This window comes from Lampetra fluviatilis, chromosome 30, assembly GCF_964198595.1.
Source record: "Lampetra fluviatilis chromosome 30, kcLamFluv1.1, whole genome shotgun sequence".
NCBI classification, from domain to species: Eukaryota; Metazoa; Chordata; class Hyperoartia; order Petromyzontiformes; family Petromyzontidae; genus Lampetra; species Lampetra fluviatilis.
This window is the reverse complement of record NC_136304.1, coordinates 10,973,418-10,999,026: the sequence shown is the minus strand read 5'-3', so window position 1 is coordinate 10,999,026 and position 25,609 is coordinate 10,973,418. Positions and strand designations below refer to the sequence as shown.

At 48.5% G+C, this 25,609-nt stretch overlaps 1 protein-coding gene across 1 annotated transcript in view; it reads left to right on the top strand.

The window, feature by feature from the left end:
- The window catches only part of LOC144943271 (sister chromatid cohesion protein PDS5 homolog B-like), a 28,521-nt gene extending 10,597 nt beyond the window's left edge, over positions 1-17,924 (top strand). Inside the window, exons 15-31 of the mRNA XM_078870611.1 lie at positions 210-349; positions 824-939; positions 1,505-1,613; positions 1,805-1,965; positions 2,362-2,485; positions 3,093-3,254; positions 10,900-10,968; positions 11,520-11,650; positions 12,168-12,291; positions 13,556-13,778; positions 13,915-14,029; positions 14,451-14,583; positions 14,680-14,799; positions 16,285-16,347; positions 16,824-16,900; positions 17,278-17,368; positions 17,590-17,924. Of these exons, the coding sequence (XP_078726737.1) occupies positions 210-349; positions 824-939; positions 1,505-1,613; positions 1,805-1,965; positions 2,362-2,485; positions 3,093-3,254; positions 10,900-10,968; positions 11,520-11,650; positions 12,168-12,291; positions 13,556-13,778; positions 13,915-14,029; positions 14,451-14,583; positions 14,680-14,799; positions 16,285-16,347; positions 16,824-16,900; positions 17,278-17,368; positions 17,590-17,817 (2,186 nt within the window). The 3' untranslated portion in view covers positions 17,818-17,924. The remainder of the gene's footprint in view (positions 1-209; positions 350-823; positions 940-1,504; positions 1,614-1,804; positions 1,966-2,361; positions 2,486-3,092; positions 3,255-10,899; positions 10,969-11,519; positions 11,651-12,167; positions 12,292-13,555; positions 13,779-13,914; positions 14,030-14,450; positions 14,584-14,679; positions 14,800-16,284; positions 16,348-16,823; positions 16,901-17,277; positions 17,369-17,589) is intronic.
- Positions 17,925-25,609: the final 7,685 nt, after the last annotated feature.

The following is a 25,609-nucleotide window of genomic DNA, read 5'->3' as shown; positions in this document are numbered from 1 at the left end:
CTCATCTATCATTTTCCCCTCCACATCTTCATCGTGGAATAATCATAACTGATCATGATTATGCATGGAATTATAGATTTAAAACTAATTTTTGTGTTTAGTTTGTTGTCTTTCCCCCGCACCTCCGATAATTATCACGGTTGTCTACGTATGGTGCGAAAGAAGTTCAACATACATCGATTCATTGTTTCACTCATGTACGTGGCTAGTTTGCCTCCCAGACCACGGGACCCCAGAGAAATCTTTGCGAGGATTTACCAAACTGCTGCGCTCTGACACGGAGATGCGGAAGCTGGTGGCAGTCATTGTGGACCCAGAGTGCTGCTGTAAAACAGCAGCACATTGCCTGGTGAGCCATGGTGTTTATATCTGATGTAAATAGGTAACGGTGCAGCCCGACAATTGCTTGCTTACGCAATTACTGGAAAAAGGCCCTACACTAGAGGAAGCACGAGAGAATCCATACTAGTGGATATTTTGCCTAATTCTACATGCTGGCCAAATGTCTAAGAAAAAGTGGGAGTACCCATGCTTCACCTCATCACACATGATCTACTGATCTACTACATTGCTGCTGTATGAACAGAGGGAGAGTGATTTAAGAAGCTCTGAGGCTGGTGATGTGTTCACCTTGTGCTACACGTGGACAGCTGTCACTGGGGAGGGTGTCTCGTTGATTATACTGCCACAGGGCAGTGCAATAGAGTGCATCTTATAATCTGGTAGGTGTGTGACCAGCTTTGTAACTTCAATGGGCACAGATTTTGAGTGCATCTTATTTTCTGGAGCATCTTATGGTGAATACAATATTGGATGTTCACAGAGGGAAGCACAACAGAGGCTGGAGATGGTGAGAGCAGTGACCAAGCCCATGGTTGGTTCTGTGATGAAACTGCTGGGACGTATGGCTCCACTGATCATCGATGCAGAGGCCGTGGAGTGAGAAAAACACGGCTTTCAACACAGTACATGTCAATTCACTGCTGGATGAGGGCCTCGCAACATCATCACCATCTCTCTATCTCGCGATGCAACAATGAGGCGATGACATCGCTCAATTTCCGCAGTGTTCCTGCCTTTGGTGGCCACTCCATCATTACTCGAACCAACCGGCCATCATCGCTTGAGCTATATAAAGTATTAATATACATGTATAGCCTTTTTGTGCAATCCAGTGGTGGATGAGGGCCTCACTATGTCATGATGGTCATAGAAGTTATTTGACCGTACTTCATGGTGCAGGTTGTTCAGGGGGCAGTACAGCAAAATCATTTGTTGTACTGTATTTCTCTTCCCCTACGTCTATGCTCTTTGCCTTTACAACTCACACTGAGCAGCTTGATGAAGTTTGGTCCAATAATCTTCCACAACCCGCAAGGTATGGAGATGTCCTAAGTCTGCAGTAGATTGACAAAAGCGTTATACATGCACATGCATGTGTATTACTCTGGTGAGGAGGTTATTGGACTATAACTTCCCCCCCCCCCACCACCTACTGTCACAGGGTGCTGGTGAGGAGTGTGGAGCCTCTGAGTGCTGCGATGGAGGAAGAAGAGGGTCTCTTGCTGGCACCCATCTTGCAGGATGCTAGACCAGCATTTGAGCTACTCAGAGTGAGCGAGATCGGACTGCTATCAATCCAATACCTTAACACATACAATATTTAAACAAGGAAGAAAAGTCTTGCAAATACACGTCAATGCTGTAACACTTTCCAATCTGTTTTTGTCCTTGAAAGTATGGAAAAAACTTCGGAACGTGACACGAGCCTCTCCGTGCATGTGTGTGTGATGCTGTGGGGCAGGTGCTGTCCTTCGTGCACACCGATGCATTCCTCTCTCCCCGTGTGCTGGAGCCTGTGCTGCTGTGTGTGAGAGTGAAGTACGCGGAGATCTGTTCATCCGCTCTGCACATTCTGCGCAACACAGCCCCGGGAATGCTCGCACAACGTGTGGAGACACCAAAGTAAGACGCAGCCTTAATATGGCTTTATGAGCCCTAGACAACAAGCAACCCTAACAATCATAAACATTTATTAGTCTGGCTCTATGAGCCTTGAACTTTAGGATTGTTATGCTGCATCGCTAAATATGTCTTAGTCTGGCTCTCTGAATCTCAGACATTATCAATGAATGCTAAGAATATACAATGTCAGTTTGGCATGAGTCTTGGAATTAATAACATTCAAAAAGCTAATTTGTACACATCATTCTCATATCGCTCTCTCCACATGAAAAATTTAAGAATATTTTTACACATCCCAATGGCTACACAGCCTTTTGGGATTGAACTTTTATACCAGCATCGGTTCAACACAAGAAAACTCGAGAGCGGTTCCAAATTGACTGTTGTGTGTGGCAGGGAGCTAGTACCCATGCTGCTGTTTGTGTGTCGCCACGGTGCACCCGGCCTAGTCAAGCACGCCCTGCACTGCCTGCATGGTGCCATCCCTGATTGGCAGCGCCACTTTGCTCACGTGTTCCAGGTGACCTGTTTAACTTTTTTTTTCTTTGAAGCAAAAAAAAACACTTGCATTGGGGATGGCTGCTTAGATATTTTTTCTCCATGCGCTTCAACATTTTGTTCCTCATCTCTAGTCAGATCCACTGTCTTCATTTCTCATTTTACTACATCTTTCCACTTCTCCCTTAGGCTCTCTCTCTCTTTCTACCCTGTTTGTTTTAAACACATGCTCAAACCAAGTCGCATCACCATTACCTTCTGGAGAACATTAAAAACCACTGATGAGGCTATATCCTTTTCATTCTTCTTCCTCCTTTCCATTGGAGATAGGCCAAAAGCCACATGAGTATGTCTGACTGTCTTTTCAAGCACTTTTTCTCTTGTTCCTTTTTTTATCTCTTTCCACAGTGTTATTCCGATTGCACCATTGGTGTAATGTAATTCAATGAATAATCCATTTCGAACTCTCAGAGCAGAGCAACCCCTGTTTTGGAGATCGAACCGTAGAAGCAGATATCACAAGAGCTACCTCTGGAGTGCTTTCAAGTGAAGTAACCTTGGTTAAATGTAATTAATGATTGCACTTGAACTACATCCTGAACAAGCCCCCAAATTGTCTCTCTCTCCAGCATGCAAGCAGTAAGCTGGTAGCTGACACTGCTCCAGAAAAGCTTCTGGGGCCGCTGGCCTGCGTCAGTGTTGTGGTCCTGCTGGCGCCAGAAGAATTCTCCAACTCTGTCACCCCCCTGGTGGATGACTTCATTGTTGCAGAGCTGCTGATGGGAAGCAGGGTGAGGTTCATATCTCATTAACAGCATCAACAATGGAGCTGGGACGATGAGTTAGCTAAGTCGATTAATCGGCTAAAAATGTTAAGCGTGGTGGATTACTTGGGCCTCTTTATAGACAGAAGCCACCCCACATCCTGCTTCCCGAAGGCGTGAAACCCCCTATAAGCCAGACCCAGGGTGACTTTGCTGCTGATAATGTCCATGGCATCACCAAAGCCTCATCCATAACCTCCCATTCAGCAGCACATGTGGGAAAAGAAGTGAGACTTTTATTTTCCCCTAACTATTTTAATATAAACTACTGAGATGAGTAAAACAATTAGTAATAGGTAATCGATTACTGACATAATAAGGTAGCCCAGCTCTAGATGCCAACTTAATTATATTGTCGCTAGATCTAGTAACTTTTGGGGTTTTCATAGCATCTGAGCAGTGTAGAAGAGTAGCCAAACATACACCATAGCGGAGCTCTCTAGAGCTACTTCTCGTTAATGCCCTTCCTCCAGGAGTGGCATAAGCAAGATTTTTCAGGTCTGCATCTTTCCTTTGTTTTACCATTTAAACATTGTCCATTGCCATTTTTTTTCACTTTAGAAGGTCTATCCAGCTGGTTATTGAGGTACATTGGGCGACTTTCCTCTTTAAGGAGTTGGCAACGCTGCTTATTGGTGTGGTGTGTAAATGTAGTGGCGGTACGCGCTGACAAGGGGGGGGCGTGTGTGTGAGCGCGCCGGGTGTGGCTACATCGAGTGTGGTGGTGTTGACGCGCGCCGACAGTGATGGATCACGGGGCGGCGCGGGGTGCGTGGTTGTGCGCGCTGACACATTGTGGGAAATAGGATCGTGGGCAGCGCGCAGTGATTGGTCAACTGGGGTGGGTGCTCTCAGCGACGTCCGCATGGAGGACTATAAAGGGGGACGCGCGGGAGCACTCGAGGAGTTAATAACCAGTTGAAGATCGAAGACGCAGTTGAAGAGGTAAGGCCCTGAGACCCCTAGTCCTGCTGTCCTTGTAAGGGCCGGGACCCTGTGCGGCTCAGAGGCGAGACTATGGGACCCGTGGTCTGACGTCCATGTGGGACGAGGCTGTGGGACCCAGAGTCGAGACTGACACCCCAGCCGGGTGGGTTCCGAGAAGCTACGGGGCGTAAGAGCCCGTGTGGGTGTAGCCAGGGGAACCCCGTGGGTTAGGCTGCAGTTAGCCACCCGTGTAATATAAGTTGGTGTTAATAAAGAGTGTGCTACCCGTAAAGTCGTCTCCCGCCAAGTTACAACATTACAACTGGCGTCAGAAGTAAACCTGTCTTCAAACAGATGGATACTAGGAAGACTACCCGTACCCACGAGCGAGATCGGGAAGACGACGGCGTACCGGAACCGCAAGCTTCGGGAGGCGAGGACGAAGAGATGCCGCCGCTGCAGCACTTCGCGGCGATGGCCGACGCTCCGCTCGCCTCCGACACCGGCCTCCAGGATGCACACTCCCGCCTGGCGGAGTTGCTGCTCGCCGCCGCTTCAATTTTGGCAGAAATCACCGCTTCTGGAGGCGGGAGGACGACAACGAGGTTGGAGGAGGGAGCGCGGCCCGAGGGATCCCACCAAAACGCGCTCCACGCCGAAAGTTTTGAAATTGGCGCCAACTTTGAGGGTCCACCATCGATTGGCGGGAAGCGTGGACACCACGTGGTCGGGGACCTCCACTCTACACAGCCCGCGTCATCGGCGCGCACCAAAACTCTCCACCATGCGCCTGCCGACGGATCCGCCATTTTCGTCAACCACAGCGGCGCGCGGGAAAAGCATTCATCGGAGGACGACGACCAGGTCTTCCAACAAAGACTTCCCGCGCTGACGGCGTTCAAGGCGGACGGGGGCGACTGGGGGGCCTTCCAACGAAGGTTCCTCGCACATCAAGAGATGTCGGGGTGGTCCGACACCACTGCCTTACGCGCGCTGCCGGCGACGCTCGACGACGACGCACTCGCGGCCTTCACATCCGCCCCGAGGTCATCCCGCTCAACGCTCCAGGCCGCGCTACACCTCATGGCTAAGGTGTTCGGACCGCCCTCGACCTGTCGCCACCAGTTTTACGAACGGCGTAAGATGGAGGGAGAAACTACGCTCGCCTATCGCACGTCGCTGCTCGCCCTGGCGGACGCCGCCTTTCCCCGCATGGACAAGGAGGGGAAGGACGCCATGGTGACAGAGCAGCTGCTGGCGTTGGCTCACGACCTGGGAGTCCCCATCAATACGGCGGACGAAATGGACATCTGCTCCTTGGGGGTTGCTACAAGTATCCACGCACACGAGGTCCTCAAGCGCAAGCGGACGGTCGTCTGTGCATCGGCGGGGATCTCGACACCTGCCGCGACGCTCGCCGAGCCTCCGACTGCTACGGCTCGGGAGGAGGCCTTCACCGTGTCGAGACCGGGGGAGTGGAGATCGGGAGGTCGTTCGCCCATACGATCGTCCCGCAAGCTGGAGCAACCGAAACCTACGACGTCCCTCGTCATGTGTTACAACTGCAGCCTTCGGGGTCACGTCGCGTCCGGGTGCCGGGCTCCGCGTCAGCGCGCCACGGGACCACGTCTGGACGACGACCAAGGCCCCAAGTCGTCCCAGCTAACCCCGGCAAGTCACGGCACCCCACACGCTCGGTCCACATACACGGCACACTCGGGTCGCCGCTTCGCGGTGGGGGGACCGCGTATGGGGGCCGGGGATTCGGTTCGGCGAGGGGGGTTCGTACACGGCCCGGGAGCAGTCAAATGGTCCGAGTTGGCCCACAGGATAGTGGCTGCGTTGGCCGGGTCGTCCGTAGTAACGGGATTTATTGACGGGGTTGAGGTCCGGGTGCTGGTGGACACGGGTGCGTCGGCCACTATCATTTCGGACCTTATTTATAACATCCTCCCCGTCCAATGTCGACCCCTTCCGGTGGACGTACCATTTTACGCGGCGAACGGGGGCTCTTTGGGAATTATCGGACAGATTCGGGCGACTATTTGTATTGGCGATATAAAATTGGCGGGTCCTATTTTTGTGTCATCATCCCTGGCAGTTCCTTGTTTACTGGGTACGGACTTTCTGGCTAAAATGCCCATTAAAATTCTCGTCGATCAGGCCTGTATTGAGCTTCCATCGGGTCGGCGTGTTGCATTTTTGACAAGTCCTACCAAAATACGCACGGTTTGTGCAACGGTTCAGGCGCTGGCAACTCAGACTGTGCGGGTGCCCCCGGGATCGCAAATGTTGGTACCCCTTCGATTGCGAAAACCCCTCGGGGTGGATGCGGCGGAACAAGGTGTTCTGTTGGGGCCATCAAACAGAGCTGTTGGGGGCCTCGACTTAGCGGTAGCTCAGACCATGGTGCGGGCGGACAGGGATCCATTCGTTATGGTTCTGAATACGGGGTCGCGGCCAGCTGTTATCACACAGGGCACGGTGCTGGCTCACGCGGCGCTGCTACCCGTGGATGAACAGCTCGTTGCACATGCGGATTCTAGCCTCGATACGCATCCTCCATTGGAGGAGGAGACAGAATGGTTGGACTCGTTGTGTGCTGGGTCTAGTAACTTGTCTAGTGTGCAGTTGGGAGCGTTGAGGGGCCTGCTACTCGAATTCGCTGACGTGTTTAGCAGACACAAGTACGATATTGGCTGCACGGACCTGTTGCGCCACCACATAGCGACGGGTGACGCGGCCCCAATTCGGCAGAATCCCTTCCGGCTCAGCCCAGCCGAGAAGGAGCATGTGCAGTCGGCTGTTAATGACATGTTGGCTGCCGACATCATTTCGCCCTCTTCCAGTCCGTGGGGTGCTCCCATCGTCCTTGTTAAAAAACAGGACGGGTCCTTGCGGTTTTGTGTGGATTTCCGCCGCCTAAATAAAATCTCGATGGCCGACGCGTACCCACTCCCCAGGATGGATGAGTCGCTGGATGCCTTGGCGGGAGCACAGTTTTTTTCGACACTTGACCTGCTTTCGGGATTTTGGCAATTGCCCCTCGATGAGGAATCGAAACCAAAGACCACTTTCCGGACACCAGGAGGCCTATTTCAATTCAATCGATTGCCCATGGGGCTACATTCCGCTCCCGCCACGTTCCAGAGGCTCATGGAATTGGTTTTGTCAGGACTCCAATGGGACACCTGCTTGATTTACCTCGATGATATCATCGTTTTCAGCCGGACTTTCGAGGAGCACCTCCAGCGCTTGAGAGGGGTGTTCCTCAGGATGCGTTCCGCTAAATTAAAATTTAAACCGGCTAAATGTCACCTGCTTCGGGAATCGGTCAGGTACTTGGGGCATATCGTTGGCCGTTCAGGGATCTCTACAGACCCTGCTAAGACGCACTGCGTCAGCTCATGGCCAACGCCAACCTCAGTCACTGAGGTCCGCAGCTTCATAGGATTCGCCTCCTACTACCGCCGTTTTGCCGAAAATTTTGCCACCATAGCCAGGCCCCTACACGCTTTGACGGCTAAAGGGGTAAGGTTTCACTGGGGGCCGGAGGAGGAGGCTGCGTTCTGCTCCCTTCGGGACGCCTTAGTGCGGGCTCCTCCCTTGTGTTACCCCGATTTCACGCAACCGTTCCTGCTTGACACGGATGCCAGTAACACGGGTATCGGGGGAGTGCTCTCACAGGTGGTCGGGGGGGTCGAACGGGTGGTCGCCTACGGTAGCAGAGTTTTGTCACCTGCGGAACAACGCTACTGTGTGACACGTCGTATCTCTACGGCCGTCATTTTACTGTTCGTACGGACCACGCGGCTCTCCAATACGCAATGCGGGTGGCGCAACCCTCCGGTCAGTTGTCCCGATGGCTGGAGGTCCTCCAAGATTACCAATTCACGACGATTTACCGTAAGGGATTGCGGCACTCGAATACGGATGCCTTGTCGCGGTTGTCGCCTCGCTCGGAATGCGCATGTCTTCTGGGATCGGCGCGGTGTAAACCCCCTGTCGCCGTCCCCGCGGAAGTTTTGCTCGCCGCCACTGACGCTCCGCGGGTCGACGCGCCCGCCGCTCCCACGGGCGGGGACTCGTTACTCGCGTTGCCTCTTATTGAGTGGGGCCGTCTCCAAATGGCCGACAGCTCCCTACTCACGTTGCGTCGGAAGGCAGAGGCTCCCGGGGGTGGGGAGACGTGGGTCGGTTCCTGGGTGGTCAGACAGGGCCTCCTGATGAAGTGGGACAATATGTCCCGGCGTCATACGCTCGTTGTGCCATCTGCTATGCGGGGTAGAGTCGTTCTGGCTGCTCACGAACGACTCATGCATTTGGGATTTCATAAAACGCTCGCCCTACTCCAACGGGACTATTATTGGCCGGGTATGGGGAGCGACGTGGCAAACATCCTCAAGGGGTGTGTGGGGTGCGCTCAAAGAAAACCGCCACCAATAGCGGCTAATCCACCGCTACAATCCATCCAGGTTTCGCGCACGAACGAACTGGTTGCGCTCGACATCTTGGGGCCCTTTCCCGCTACACCTAGGGGTAACAAGTACCTGCTGGTTGGCGTAGAATACTTCACCCGATGGCCCATGGCGTGGCCACTCGCCAACCAGTCGGCTGCGGCAGTGGCGGACGCCTTTGTCCAGGGCTATGTTTTGGACAAAGGCGCCCCTGAACGCTTGCTGACGGACCAGGGAAAGAATTTTTCGAGCGTTTTGTTGCGCGAGGTGTGCGACCTGTTGGGTACGAAGAAAGTGCGTACCTCCCCGTACCACCCGCAGACTGATGGAATGGTTGAACGTCTAAACAGGACGATTACTTCTATGTTGTGCCAACAGGTCTGCAACGATCAGGTTGATTGGGACTTACAGGTACCTGGGGTACTCGCGGCCTATCGAATGGCCCCCCATGCGGCGACGGGGTTTTCCCCATTTTTTCTCATGTATGGGCGGGAGGCCGATCCGCCCATGGATGTCCAACTGGGGATTTCCCAGCCACGTGCGAAGTCTAAATTGGCCGACCACATCAAATTTAATATCGCCAAACTGGCTGAAGCGCGGGAAGGCTGCGAGGTTGAATTCAAGGTCTCGCCAGATCGCTAACGAAAGATTGCATGCACGAAAGGTGTATACGCACGATTGGAAACCAGGCGATAAGGCCTGGCTGCACTACCCACATGCACCGTTGGCTACGTCCCCTAAATTGTTGAGACCATGGAGGGGACCTGTGGAAATCGTGCGTATTGCGCGACCCCAGAGTATCCAGATTAAATGGGAAAAACGCCGTTGGTACGTACACCCCTCCCAGCTGAAACCCTTCGCGGCACCACATGGCCTCCCTTTGTGCCGTAACGACCGAGCGTGTGATGTGGCCGTCGACTCGGGGAGGGATGTGTCGCAGTCTGATCCTCACGTGTCTCCGCCTGACCCACTCCCAGGTGTCTCGGACCTGACGACTGCTGACCGTCGAGAACCGGAACCCCGAGGCACGCGCGGATCTCCGATGCCTGCCCCGTGCCTTCCTGGACTGCCGGCGCCACCGGACGGTCAACCGCGTCTGGTGCCGTACGACGGACCGGCCAGGCGGACTCGTGCTAAGACACGACACTTTTCATTAAAAAAAAAAAGGGAGGGCCCGAGATTGCAGCTCGTCGCCGCGTTCCCCTTCTGCCCGGTATAATGTCCCGTTCAAGGGGCGGTCGGAAATGAAGGGACGCTGCACGAGTCATTTTTTGTATACACATTTATTGTTGTCGCTCGCCGGTTTGTACATATTGTTCTTGTTGTTGCGGTGGCATGTTCTGATTCTTACGGATGGCGGAGTTCTTATTGTGTTGTGTTGTTGTGATTGTTGCTTGTGTTACGGGGCACACACGGGGGGGGGGGGGGGGAATACATTTTTATAGCAGCCGGGTCGGCTGCGAGCTCTGTGGTAGGGGGTGATGTAGTGGCGGTACGCGCTGACAGGGGGGGGCGTGTGTGTGAGCGCGCCGGGTGTGGCTACATCGAGTGTGGTGGTGTTGACGCACGCCGACAGTGATGTATCACGGGGCGGCGCGGGGTGCGTGGTTGTGCGCGCTGACACAATGTGGGAAATAGGATCGTGGGCAGCGCGCAGTGATTGGTCAACTGGGGTGGGTGCTCTCAGCGACGTCCGCATGGAGGACTATAAAGGGGGACGCGCGGGAGCACTCGAGGAGTTAATAACCAGTTGAAGATCGAAGACGGAGTTGAAGAGGTAGGGCCCTGAGACCCCTAGTCCTGCTGTCCTTGTAAGGGCCGGGACCCTGTGCGGCTCAGAGGCGAGACTATGGGACCCGTGGTCTGACGTCTATGTGGGACGAGGCTGTGGGACCCAGAGTCGAGACTGACACCCCAGCCGGGTGGGTTCCGAGAAGCTACGGGGCGAAGAGCCCGTGTGGGTGTAGCCAGGGGAACCCCGTGGGTTAGGCTGCAGTTAGCCACCCGTGTAAAATAAGTTGGTGTTAATAAAGAGTGTGCTACCCGTAAAGTCGTCTCCCGCCAAGTTACAACATTACATAAACATTAACAATGGGAAGACAAAGACGACCAGGAATGGTGCTGACCACACGATTCCGTCGTGTCATTCTGGCCAAAATAGATCGCTAACAACAATTATTGTAGCAGCCTGTGTAGGCCATACAATAACTCTTTGTCTTTGGTGTCAGTTTCCAGAAATTAGAACACCAGCATTGTGGATTGACAAGGAGGAAGTGTCTCCTGAAACAACTGCTAAGGTATGAAGAAATACCATCCCTTCTTTACTTCCTGAGTCCTGGGGCCGGAGTACAGAAAATGCTCTTAAGATTTCTTATAAGTCCGGCAGGCTACAATTGTAGTTGTAAGATAAAACAGACCAAATGCAATTGATGGGTGGAGAGGAAGCATGGATGGCTGGGAGAAAGGCATTCCAGACTATGGGAGCAGTAGAGGAGAATGAGTGATGTCTCACTGAGTAAATGTTGACTGGAGTCGTGGACAGGAAAGATAAGGAAAGTGGAGATGAGAGGAGATAGGTAGGCGAGTGTTTAGAGAGGAGTTGAGTGAGATGAAATGGAGAGGTAGTCAGAGGCAAGTCCATGGAGGAACTTTATAAGATATTTAATAAAATTATTTTAATTGATCTGGGATTCGATTGGGAGCCAGTGGAAGGATTGGAGTATTGGGGTGATGTGGTGTCATTTATGGGTGTAGGTTAGGAGTCTGACAGCAGCATTTTGGATCATCTTAAGATTTGTAGCGATTTAATTGACACGTAGGTTTGTCACGCTCAACCCCATTGTCTCAGATGCAGGGCATGAAACTACTGGTGAGGTGGCTGCTGGGAGTGAGGGATTCCTCTCTCGTCCCCTCTACCTTGAACCTGCTCTGCAGAATCCTGGTTGCAGAAGGAGACCTATCGGGGCATGGCAGCATCAGGTGGATCTCAATCTGAATCTTCTTTCAGATTCGTTAATTGAAACTCAGTCATGCTTTGATATTTAGTGGGTAGTCATAAACATCGTTATACTTGATAGTTTTCATCCACTCATAGTCGTTGACTCCTCTTTGTTAACGTTTTACTACCCGGGAAAGTCTCACTGAATATCAAGACCCTTTTTCAGGTGGTCCTGTCAAGGCTTCGCAGTAGAAGGTGATGGTTGCTATGTTTCCCAATGAGGTAATTTGTAATTACATTTTCAAATCTAGCGAATTTGGACCACGTCAATGGCCTACTTTGCAAATGACATCATGGCACTTTTAACATCCACTATGAAGCAGACGGTGCACATTTAACACTTAATACACCCGCAGTATTAACCAGGGCAGTTTACTGGATTCGAACAAGTGGATGATGTGCTACTGCTCTTTGGAATATGTCGCTGGCGCTTTGATAAAAAATATTTTGGGCACCATTTATTTTTTTACAAAATTGACAATGGTGTTGTTCCCTCAGTGAGGCGAGTAAATCTCACCTGCGTTTGGCAGCCGCGGTAGCAATGCTGAAGCTGGCTCAGGAGCCCAGCTACCGAGATGTCTTCTCCCACCGCCACTTCCAGCTTTGCGTGCTCGTCATCAATGTGAGGACCGACACACAGCCCACCCCTAACCTATACACTATCAGGCATCACCTTCATCACACCACCCATCACCAACACCACAGCACCCACCACCTTTCAATCTCTCCAACTTTACAATAACATTCACTTCAAGGGTACTATACTCACGAAGGTTTGCAGAGTACCTTGGTCTCGGAAAAAAACTATATCGTGCGAGCCCACTGCATTATAACAATGATCAGCCACGGCAGAGATGTGTCCATGAAGCTATCCAGATATATAAACACAAGAGACAATTTACACCGATAAGATGGGTATAACAATCATTGGAAGGACGTTATTAACCAAGCAAAGTCGTAACTTGCTGTGGTGCTTCCATCCTTCCTGCCGTTTGGCTGTTATCTCCGACTCTCTGAGTTGCATTGCCCTGTTGGGTGCCTCTGCATTAAAGGGCTGGGGTCTCATTAACATGGCCACCTCTGCTCCCTTAGCCTCGATGTATCGATGGTTCTGGCTGTGTGATGGTCTATGTGTCTCACTGGTGCGACCACCGTTGGTGGTTCTCTTGCGTTGACGCGCTTGCCTCTCACAGCACAGTTGGCAGTGCCACAGCTTGTGTTACACATAGACAAGACATTAACTTGCTAATCTCCCTAATCTCTCTGCCTCTCTCCCATCAACATAGTGCTAATCTCCCATTAACACTGCTCTGTGCGCATATGCGAAGACGATACGGCGACAGAAGCTCATTTCATGCTAATCTCTCCCTAATCTCTCTCTCCCTAATCTCCCCCATTAACACAACTGACGTGCTTGCGTGCGGGGATGGAATTCCTTTCCAGCTCGGACCCCGCCTGTTTGCCCTTCGCCACATATATAACCTCTTGTTGTAACAGCTCTCTCGCCGTGTTCTTCCTGGTTCAGCAGTTCCACTGCTGGATTATTTTTTTCCGCCTGAGGACAACCGCTTGTGTTGCGATCGAAACGTCGTGATATATTATTTTTTTATTTTATTTTTCTACCTACGTGACTTTACCGAAAGAACCAAAGAGTATGGATTCCTGCAGTTACGAAAGCTTCAAATCAAGATTTAAGTGTACATAGACAGGCTTGTAGCAGTCCATAACAAGCAAAGGTTTGAAAACCATTGGCCTAGATATCTGTTGTGAGCTGCTTGTACTCTCCCGTCTCTTTCCCCTCACTCTCTCCCCTCATTATTTCTCCTCTCTTTTTGCTCTCTCTCTTTCCCCCTCTTTTTATTTCCCCATATCCTCTCCTCATGCAGGACCAGTGTTTCCAAGTGCGCGAGCGTTTTGCAGTGAAGCTGCATAAATTGCTGACTCGGCTGTGGCTGCCGCTGAAGTTTGTGTCGGCGTTTGCGCTATGCGCACGCGACCCTATGCCTGAACGCCGTCTCCACGCGCACCACTGCCTTCTGCACAACGTCGCAGTGCGCCGCCAGCTGTGGCACCAGCGCGTTAGTGCTACTAGTAGCACCACACTCACGGGTATGTGCATGGCTGTGTTCATCTCAAAAATGTACTCCATCTCCACAGATCTAGAACTGGAAATCAAAACTTAACAGCATTCTGTGACCATTGTATCTGCCTCTCCCCTCTCTCGCATTGCTTCATGTCCCCACAGATGTGGATCGTACCCTGTTGCCAGAGAACATGCTTCCCTTCACCGTGCACCTCCTGGCTCACGACCCTGACTTTAGAGACCCTGACAGTGTCAACCAGCTGCTCGATATCCACGAGTGAGAATGGGCGGCACAGGTGGAAGAGGATAGAGAGAAGGCCCCACTTTCTCACTGCTTGTCGTGTCAGTTCTACTGACTCTGATAGCACTGCCCTAAAATGAAATTTAACACATACGCTTCACGACTGGTGTGCTGAAGTAGTAACTCATTGGTTTGTTTTGTTTACGTAATAAACCTTACTAATTGGCTGTGTCGGGTGGTTGTGGGCTAACAACACATATGCGATATAACCCAAAATAACTGTTATTATAACTAAAAGGAAATATTTAGAACAATGGCCCTGAACAATTTAATCAGTAAATTTTCTCGGTGGATACACTCAGTTATCAAATCCTTCTTTCTCTGCCACTCCGTCATTATTCTCGACCGCCAGCCATCATCTCTTCTAGTTGTCTCAGCCTCTGTCTCTTTATTCCAGGAGTGTGCATCTGGTACTGGATGTGCTACTGGACTCGGATGAGAACCATAGTCACGCATACATGTGGAGGATGTTGGCGTTAATCAAGCAGACTCATGACCTCCACCACCCAAACAGTGTCAAGCTCAACCAGGTGACTCGTCGACACCGATACATAAAGATCAACAGGCTCACATGGAAATGCATAGACTCACATGGGTGGTGGGTTTGTTATGTGTGTTGTATGTAGAAGCTGTACAGCATATGTGATATTGTACTGGAGTATATTGAAGCTAGGAGCACCACGTACAAGTTGGAACCCACATTCAAACCACTGCTGCCAGCCGGACTCTTCACAGCACCCGACAAGGTGGGTGTGCAACTATCATCATCATCATCATTGTCATAAATTAACACCTGTCTCCATCATTGGAACCTCATTTTCCAGTAACGAAATATGATAATTGTTTTTTACACTTTTATCTGGCAACAAAACTGACACCTCTTTTACAAGGAGTCATGTTTGCATTGACCACAATACCCGCAGTCGGAATACAAACAAAAAACATAACTCTAATAATGTATGCACTGTCCTTGAAATTGATTGGTCCACACCCGAGACAGCTTTCTTTAGAGCCAAGTCTCACATGGTGTTGGACCAGATGATGCCAAAAGGCGTATTGTGGTCAATGCAAACATGACTCCTTGTAAAAAAGTTGTCAGTTTTGTTGCCAGATAAAAGGGTAAAAAAACAATTATCACCTGTCTCCATCATTGTCATCATCCTCTTCATCATACTACTATAAAAAAAAAATTCTATGCCTCGAGTTTCCTGAGTGGCTACTCGCTGGGCTCTTCCCAACCCCAATGATAATCTATTGTTAGTGGCTGTGGGCCGTTGCCACCAAAACAGCGAAAACGTTTGTAAGACATTTAATAGATTGCGACACCAAAGAGGTGGGAGTAACGAATATAGAAGACTGACACGACTCATTTAAAATTGCTCTAACCTTTCAATTTGTCCTATTAATGTAATTCCCTACCAAAATATTCGTTATTACCTAGAGAATATAAAAAAACGCAATGCATATTGGTATACTTTTACATAAAAATGCGTATTTCTGTTAGTGCGCCAGGTACAGGATTGTGAGAATATGAAAAACACAGGTATCCCTTCGATTCCATTGCAGAGTAAAGAGTTCTCTATTAGCCATAAATAATATATATCGTCCTCATCATCAATAAATGTGATCCTTTCATCATCAATCACAACCCGTGCTATCCGGGTGGCTCAGAGGTCAAAGTGCTGAGCTGGCACCACTGAAGTTCTGGGTTCGAATCCGCGTTTCAGCCGTCTGTGATTAAACCAGATTCTCAAGTGTATTGACTTTATGGTCTCAGCCTGGTCACCAATGACTGCACACTTGCACAAGAACTGATCTCATTGCTCTGTCAAAAGCATGTATCAGCAGACCTCCGTTTGGCATCTCCACATATATAGAAATTAATGTTTTAGTCCATTAGCCTATTGGCTTTCCAGACTTAATATTAACCAAGCACCATTTGTTCAACAAGCAACCTCTGGACTGGTTTTGACCTGGGTTTCACCAGTGGTCAGGTATGTTATGGCAAGGCTGCTTTGTTACCAAACGTTATTGGCAAGAGTACTGCATCTAAACTATGGGGCTCTGTTCAATGCAACAAAGCAATATTGAATTGTTAGAGTGGATTACATTTTGAGTGCTTCAGTCGACTGTATTATGAGAATGAAAAAATGTAATCTACAGACCTAGACTTAACTAACATAAGTCTAAAATGAAACATCACTCAATTAGACTGCTATGTTGTTTTGCAGAGCTTTTCCAACACAAAGAGATACCTTCCCGAAGGCTTCAAGCCACCTCAGTTCAGCACTAAGGTACAAAACTGAGTGTACTACTTCATATAACTCTATTGATGATGATGATGTGGCTGAAAGCAGAACTCTGGGCAGTGACATGGCTGAGTGGTAATTCGTGTTGCTGCTTTTTGTAGAGATTTGCGGTTCGAACCAAATGGCTGCACTGGTTAATACAGGCGTATTAAACCATATTTCATGCGCAGCCTGCATCACACCGGATGTCAAATTTGTGATGTTATTCAAATCGGAGCAGGTAATGTGTGCCAGTGTCATTGTAAAACTTGGCTAAATGTAAACAAAAAAAAATACTCGCATATTCAATTACGGCCTGTTATCCTACGGGCTAAAGATAAATCCACATTGTCTTGCATTATACATAAAAAAAATCCACGTTGAATTGTGTTAGATGCTATATAATAAAACACTTGGTATTATATTGCATTGTATGGATGAATCGATGTATGAACCTTGGTGTGTGTGTGTGGGGCGTACAGGCTGTGAGGAGTCTGGCCGCACAGAGCCCCAACATTATGGGAAAGAGGATTCTGACAATCTCTGCTGCCCATAGTCTGTGAGTCCTAGCCATTGCCCCATGGTTTCTACTGCAGGTCTCACGTGTGGCCTGCCCTGGCCTACTGAGCCACATCACTCCAGTCCTCACATCTCAAAAATAAAATCACATCACTCAAGTCCTCAAATCTGTCCACTGAATCACAGTCCAGTCTTAAGTTAACCACAATGTTGCCTTCACCGTCTTCAAAATGTGGACAATATTGATTTTTAAAAATAAATTTCCTTCAGTTGATGATGAAAGCTCTTGGACCAATGTAAACCCAATCACAATTAGCACTATATTTATGAGAGAGGTTAGCAATTGACTTAAGACTTATGATTGTTTACCGACTGCTCACTAAGCGTCGCTCTTTTGCATGTCGCTTTACTCCATAGGAAGGCAGACTTACTCAGCGTGCAAGAAGATGAGACCCCGGATGATGGGAACCAGAAGGAATATTCAGGAAGAACATCATCATCCAAAAAGGTATGGCAGCTGAGGTGGCCAGAGATCAGAGATGCTGAGCCAGAACCAATGAGTTCCTGGGTTCGTATTTGGGTTTCAGCCACTCAAACGTGATTAAACTGGTTTCTCAAGTGTGTATCTTTCACTTTATCAAGACATAATGCTGATAATACTATAATCGGGATAAAATTTTGAGTTAAAATGGCAGAAATTATTCAAAAAATAAACTCCCCTGTCCTCAGTCCACAGAATCTGGTGAAACGCTGAAGAGGAAGCGGCAGTCCAAGACACCAGAGCCCAGCGGGGCCACGGGAAAGGCAGTGGAGAAATCAGAACGCCAGGTCGGGGCCAAAAGGCGAGCACGAACCAATGGAACCACCAAAGCGGAGGAACAAGAGGAGGCAAAGCAACGTCGCCAGACACAACGCCGTAAGCAGCGTACGGCACGGGGAAAGGGGAAACGGCCGTGATAATGTAGTTGTGCTCGTGGCCCCCTTTAAAGGTGCAAAGGACAATGTTGGTAATGATGACGGTGATGACATTTTAAAAGTTTGGTGGAAGGACAAAGCTGACTCGATCAGAGGGGCTGACTCAGTCATACGTCGCGAGTTCAAATGCAAGTATGTGGGTTGGCTCAATCCATCAGCTTCAGCCGTGTCAGCAGTAACATGAACATCTTTGGTAGCATCACCTCCATATTTATCATCATTAGCACCTGCAGTAGCAGATATAGCATCGACATCATCATTAGTACCAGCATCAGTAACAGCAGAAAATAAATGAGCATCAGTATCCTCAGCAACAGCATTAGGTGCAGCAGTAGCAATAGCATCGTCAGTAGTAGCAGTAGCACCACCACCATCAGTATCAACAGCAATACCAAAAGCAGAAAATCTTCATCACAGCAGCAATAGCATCAGCAGCAATAACACCAAAATATGATTCAGGAGCCTCAGCAAATCCATCATCATTGTCATCATCCTCATCCCTTCGTTGTGCTCAATAAAATGAGTGGCACCTCTCTTTGTAGGGCAGTCAACAGTTATTATTTTGTGTTTCATCTTGCCACTGAAGTGTGTAAATTGCACTGTTGCGCATTTTAGAAGAGGGAGGCTTTACTTAATTGTTGATTATTATTAAACTTCGGCTTTAGAGCTTGCCTTGGTTGCCGACCTCTGGGTGCCACTTCAATGCCTGTCTCAGTGACCTGTCCTTCACCCTGCACATGTGCCCCACCCATCACTACCCCCTCTTTATGGTTACATCTACAACACCTTCCTACCACGTTCTATTTCCAACCTCCAAATTGCCTGCTGTGTTTTTCTCCATACTACACACGTTTCCCACCCATCAGTCTTCTGAATTCAATGTAGGTATTTAGAGTTGGTAAAGAAATGGATGAAAGTAAATATTAACATCGTCAGGATGCAGTGCTGGAATAAAGTGTGAGGAGTTGAGAATCGATGTGTGTGTGTTGCTAAAGCAGCGATCATCACAGGGTCTCTTCGTATTCACAGCGATCAGCTCCACAGTCATTACAACCCTGGTAAGGGGAAGACTGCCCATCGTCATTGTAATGATCGGTGTCCATCGTTACCTTCGTTAAAAATGCACAAATAAGTGCATGTCTATGACAAGGATCATAAACGTAGGTAGTGACAAATAAAATGCCATACTACAAAATCTGAAGTGTGCAAATAAATAAATCACGACGTTTCAGGCGCAACACAAGTGTACGTCATTAGGTGGGAAAGTGACGGACGCTTGTGTTGTGCCCGAAACGTCGTGATTTATTTTATTTGATACCTACGTGACTTTACCGAAAGAACCAAAGAGTAGGGATTCCTGCAGTCACGAAAGCTTCAAATCAAGATTGTGCAAAGAAGCATTGAGAGACCCATGTTCATAATTAAGTTGCGAAACAGGAAAACAAGCATATGGATCAGAAAACATACAAAACAGACGTAATATTGACTGTTAAAAGTTAACTTCAGCAGGACACATCACAGGAAAAGGATGACGGTCGTATGGCAAAACTGGTAAAAGGATAGCTAAAGGAGAGCGCAGAAGATGATCACCATGGACGTGGAGTGAGATCAGCTCATGCGCAACAGCAGCATAGACTGTGGCATTGCAGGAACGCGAGGGATAGAAGCAGTGTGTCATACAACATTGAGCTATGGAAGTCATAATCATGAGAAAACATTCCCCTTTTAAATTTCTCAGCAGTTCCACACGCCATGTAATGGCTCAAAATTCATAACGCGTGAAGCTGAGAATGAAGTGCATGGCAGAGAACCAGAAGTTTATAGATGTCATTTAAAGAGTCGTTATGCTTAACCACGTGAAAGTCCAGGGAGCATAATTGGACGACAACACATTCCTGCGGAGGGAGCTGGTAGAAACGTTAGGTTGCTCGGTCAATGGCCAGGGTCAACGGCGGCGTGGTGTATTCCGCAAATATGCCCGACTGTGAGGGCGGGCACAAGCCGGCGTGAGTAGGTTAAACGTTGAATTTTATAAGGCCACCACGGGGTGACCAGCCCCTCCCCACCCAGCCCCACCCAGCCCCACCCTCCCCATCCAGCCCCTCCCCACCCTTCCCATCCAGCCCCTCCCCACCCAGCCCCTCCCCACCCAGCCCCACCCTCTCCTCCCCACCCAGCCCCTCCCTCCCCACCCAGCCCCTCCCTGCACGACAGACGGACACAATAATCCCCTGTGGGCTGGTGTAACCAGGAGGTTCCTACCAGTATTAGTATTGTGATACATAAAGAAGACAAACGCAATAATCTAGCAGGTATACATTTTTATTATATTTAATAGTCAACCGATATGCTTAAAGTTGAAAGTATGATTAAACAAAAAACATCTTTATACTTATTTGACATTAATAATGTTTGGTATTATCTGCGTATTTACAGTACATTATACACTCGATAACGTGGTTATAACAGTATTTATGAAAGTTACAAAATAAAATATACATCATACACTTAGTACCTGTACACAGCAGTCAAATGCTTCACAAAATACAAAAATGCTATGCGATTAAAGCAAAAATATTGGATTAAATGAAAATATTCCATATGGTTTAATTACCGAGGCACTTTTGTTAGATGTGTAGGACGCAAGAAAATGAGGGAATCTGGGGGTTACTGCAAATCAAGCGTCAAATTTGACTTTGTGCGGGAAATGTAGGGGACACTTTCAATTTGAATTTCTGAATCTCAAGCCATTACAAATGCATTTTAAAGCAGGAAACATAGTTTAGTTGCAATCTCGTACCACACATTATGAGAAAGTGCTCTCCCCTAACAACAATGCTCTGCCTGTCCCTTTGCGTCCTTCAAGTGAATCGACAGTTTTCGTATTCGCTGCCACGGTTTACTTTTTCGTTGTTGCCATTATGCTTAAGTGACACGACCGGGAGAGCTTGTGCAAGAGTTGGTGTGGTTGAAGGTCAGGGGGCAGCGATTGTTTAGGGCACCTGGAGTCATGACCATCGACCGTGTTCACAAGCTCTGTGAGAGAAACGTAGACGGGCACGATCCCTGGCCTGTGAACTGGTGTAAGTTGGGCAGATTCACAGACCATTAAGAGATGTTCAAAATGTTTTGAGACAATGAATACGAAATTCAAATCTCGCAGCTATTTTACTTTGAAGCCAAGGGGCTGGCTTTGTTATTATAGGTACCCAGACGGGGCTTCAAACATGTATGTATGTTGAACTTATTTCGCAACGTACGAGTTAACCGTGCTAATCGGAGCATTGGAGACCTTTTTAGCCACTTGTTACCAAATCTGTTTTACTGCCCGATTTACACAGTGTATCCGCCAGTGATGGAAATCTGGTGAGAATTATCGGCCAATAATTCATGACATGTCTGTGGAATTTTAGCCAAGAATTGCAGAGATAGTGCAACATTTCGTAAAGTGGCCTTTCTATCACTTCCTAATAATTATACAGCATATGTATATCATGACCAATAATCACGTTCATTGAGCACAATTGTCTCCCACTGTTATATATATTTAGGCTATCCCATAAGATTTACCATCGTAGAGTTTGTTCCAAATTTTTTGGAACAGTCCTCGCCACTGAATTTGACCAAATAAAAGTCACAGTCCCAACACGTTAATTGCACCGACTTTACACTGTCATGGTTTCAATGGGGGTATACGCAAGTCCCTCATACAGAGGCACAACTAAAATATAAAGACTTATGATACGGCTGCATAACACTTAAGAATGTTCAGTTACATATCTTGCGGACACATCAAATTTGTTTCCATGTTATAATGCTTTAAATTCCCGTGTAACGTTGCAATTGAGCTATTCAACTCACAATACGAAAATAATTGGGACACACGAACGGACGCCGAGCTCGCAAAACAAACGGCGTGGAGTTTGATGAAACTGTCACCACAACATGGCGATAGCCATGGGCATGAGCAATGATAAATCATAGTCTGAAAGCTCTTCAGATACACTGACAAGACTGGTGCTTGAGATAATGTCCGAAAAGGTGTATTTAAGTTAGTCAGTCCCCTGCTTCTCAATATTTAGTTCTTTCAAATACCTTTTAGTAAGCTTAGTGTAAGACAATAGGCGGGTAAATATACAAACAAGGTGACATTCCCACAAAATACCTGACGCTGCAAACGTGGATAATTAAATGCTCTTTGCTGCCCGCTCGCACGACACGGAGAGTAACCTGTATACGCCAGGGAATGTTAGGTTGAGCACTCAGCGATGAACACGTGAACCGCAGCTCAGTGTGTTGTGGAAGAAGTATTTCCACAACACAGCCTCCCACCACCGCGAAAACGGCATGTACATTACCCCCAGTGTGTCGCCTTTAGTTAATATCATGTTAATGCAGGACACACAAACAACTGATTGCAACTGCAAATTTTTCTATTATATATTTTAAATTAACATTTTTAAAATAGACAATTTAAAGGCTATTAACAACAATGCTCTTAAAAAAAAAAAGTGTTATCAGTTTCAAAAGGTACCGTTCGCTCTGGTGCTACACACGTCCCGTGTCTTTCAAAAAACACAAAGGCAGATTAAAAACATCTCGGCAGTGCTCCTCCCACTGACAGAGCGGGGGGGGGTGGCGTATTGGCCAGCAACCAGCGGACAGGGGTGACGTGAACCAGCGAGAGAATGTTTCTGTGGAGGTGGAGTGCAGGGTAATGCCGAACAGAGATCATGTTGCAGAACGCGGCCTCCTTAGTATAAATCGAGCGATGTTGTTGGCGGCACGGAGGCACCACGCCCCACGAATATTGGTCAGCCTCGACCAAGGAGGGGGCGGCAACCAAAATAACAAGAGCATTTCTTTTAGAATTCGGTAAAAGCAAAAAATCATCAATATTTCAAGGGCCACAATGCATGTGAATAACGTCACGAAGCAGTCCTTAAAGAGCCGCATGCGGCCCCCGGGAGCCGCAGGTTGCCGACCCCCAGCCTAAGCCAATACGCCCAGAACCTTACCCCCAGCTTTCATACAGCGAAACACGTAAGTGCTGCCAGGAGAGCGTCTGCTCATCCCTTCTACAAGAAGCAAAGCTTTTGTGGGTGCTTATCAAGAAGCCAGCACCAATAATAAAACACATTGAGTTTGCTACCCTGGTGTGGCCATCCACAAGTCTCACAATTGGTGCTGCCCAAGAAAAACAAGTCACTCCGACCAAAATCCCCACTTTGTGCAAACGGCACATCACAGTCCACGTCACTTTGCAGGGGGCGCCAGGTACCTGTGGCCTGAACAAATGAAACTCCTCACTTCACGGCATTTCGATTTGACTTGCGTCGCCACATTCGCTCTACCCAAAACGAAGTCACAAAAAGGAAATTGACTCAAGGGCCGAAATCACATTGTTACGGTGTTCGAAAAGGTTCCTTGTCCAACCAATGATAATTCAGTGAAGATATTTTGCTGTGACATCAGAGCAATTTGCTATTTATAAGATTTAGAATTACTTGCAATTTTGATTAGTTTTACCACGTTTAAAGTGCGGTATGGTGCAATCATTGCGTGGTACGGACATTTCTTGTAGTATCCAAATATGACTGTGTCAAATAGCAACCCTGCAATTAGGTAACGTATTTCACTAAAACATTTTTTTATCGTAAAATCGTCAAGTGCACGAATTATAACAATTTAGCAATGCCCAGTCTTCTTCATAGATGACATCTTACCAATATAAAATGGCTCCAGGACCCTTTGTACAGCTCTGCCTTTAACTCTTCATCACAACCAAATCACTGGAGAGAACGCCGACATTGCTTGAAGCTTCAAGAAAATATCTTCTCTCCTTCCTGTCCAAATTCTGGCAACCACGTAAGACAACCTTCGGTGTGATGGCAACTGAGCACAGAGACTTGGGCGCTTTTCTCACTGCCACCGCAAACCCTGCAGCCTAGTTCCCTCCCGCACAAACTTGGTGGTGCCACATTAAGTCGATCACGACCTGAAGGAGTTTAGGCAAGGCCCTCTGTAAAGTGACATCTCACATCTTGCTCCCATCGGCTTCCCACGAGTCCCAATGTCCTCACGGCTTCACGAGCACACAGGAAGCTTTTGAGAAGCCTCGGTGTAAACAGCAGACACGACACCCTACCTGTGTCTGAATACAAATAGTACATTATTTAACTTTTGCATATGGTAAGAGTCCTTTCGGTCGACACGAGCTCCACTGCCGGTGCTACATGCACGGTGTGTGGATCAGACGCTCTTCCTCGTCCTTGAAAGTGTAGAAAATATACAACGCGTAGAAAAGTCCCGACATTTACCATCAAGTTATAAGGGACCCGAGAAACAGCCCCTGACAGGTCAAAACCCCTAAACGCAAGGAGCGAGCAGCCCCGGGGGAACGGGCTTGCGAACGACGCCGCCGCCAACGCGCCAACATTTAAAAGACACACATTTCGTCGGATCTCAACTCTCAAAAAACATTGCCCGGTACAATTACACGGAACAACAACAAAAAACTTGCCTCGATCCTCGTCAAATATTTCACCCAAAGCATCTACTCAACGCAGCTTCACGTCGTTACAGTTCCGGTTGAGCTGTGTGTCGGACTGAACGTTTACTTCCTTCTAAAGTGCGTTTATTTTCGTGAAAATGCGTTTAAAAAAACCCAGCCATTTAAGTTTCACGTTCGGAGACGGCGGCCCGCGTCCAAGTAGTCGGTGTACCAATGTGAGCGCGTACCTGGTTAAACTCCTCCATATGTGCACCGCTTTCAGTGTGGGGCTGGAGAAAAACCAAAATGGCCATTGAAAACGGAGGCTCGCGAGTCGGAAAGCAGCGGTTGTCCACAACAATTACTGATGGTTTTACACACAGAACAAATCTGCACAGGTGGTGGGGGAGAGGGTGGGGGGTGTAATGGGTTCTAGCCAAGACATGTCTCCAGAATTTCTGTACAAAAGCGTGAGTCCCCTCGCCCAGCACTTGCGGCTGTGAGCCCATTCAGCCCGGGGCCGCACAACGCTCTCGTCCATGGGCCAGAGCAGAGGCCGGTCCTGTTCAAGGTAGACAAAACTTTCCGACCGGTTAATTCACTACGGCTAACAAGAGTGAACTGTTTGATAACGCACGGATTTCAAACGGTTATCACTCGATTCAGTGTCAATGGTACCGTCGCCACTTTTTCCATAGACCAAACCCAGATGTACTCATCGGTCAACCCATGTCTATGAAAACTGCAGGATTTCGTAATAAAATTTGACACGATGCCACCAGATCTTGGATAAAATTCCATTCTTGCCACCAGAACGCAGATGTCAATTCATTGGATTGGGTCAGGCAGAAACCATAGTTATTGGCCACATAAAAAAACTGGAATCACGAAGATGATTCCATCTCAGGTGGTATGGACAAATGGGATGTCTGGTCTGGGCTCATGGACTACACCCGGCTCGAATCACATGACCAGCATTTCCCAACAAGAGGTCACTTCCATTGTGTCCAAACGTTACAATGGGTGATACAATAACCTCACTTCACAACTGCCCAGAAATGTCCACCAGCAAACGTATGGTGTGCAGGGTACAACCAGAATGCCCGGCTCGCTACAATCTCCCTCGCGCACAGATCCTCTGCTTGGTCGAGAATGCGGCAGACACGAGCGCCGTTAGCCGATGTCGTTACTTCTGCGTGTTAATTTCCCCTGCACGTTGCCCAACACACGATCCCATGTAGGCAACAGCACAACTAGTTGTTTTAACGCACCGCTGATCAC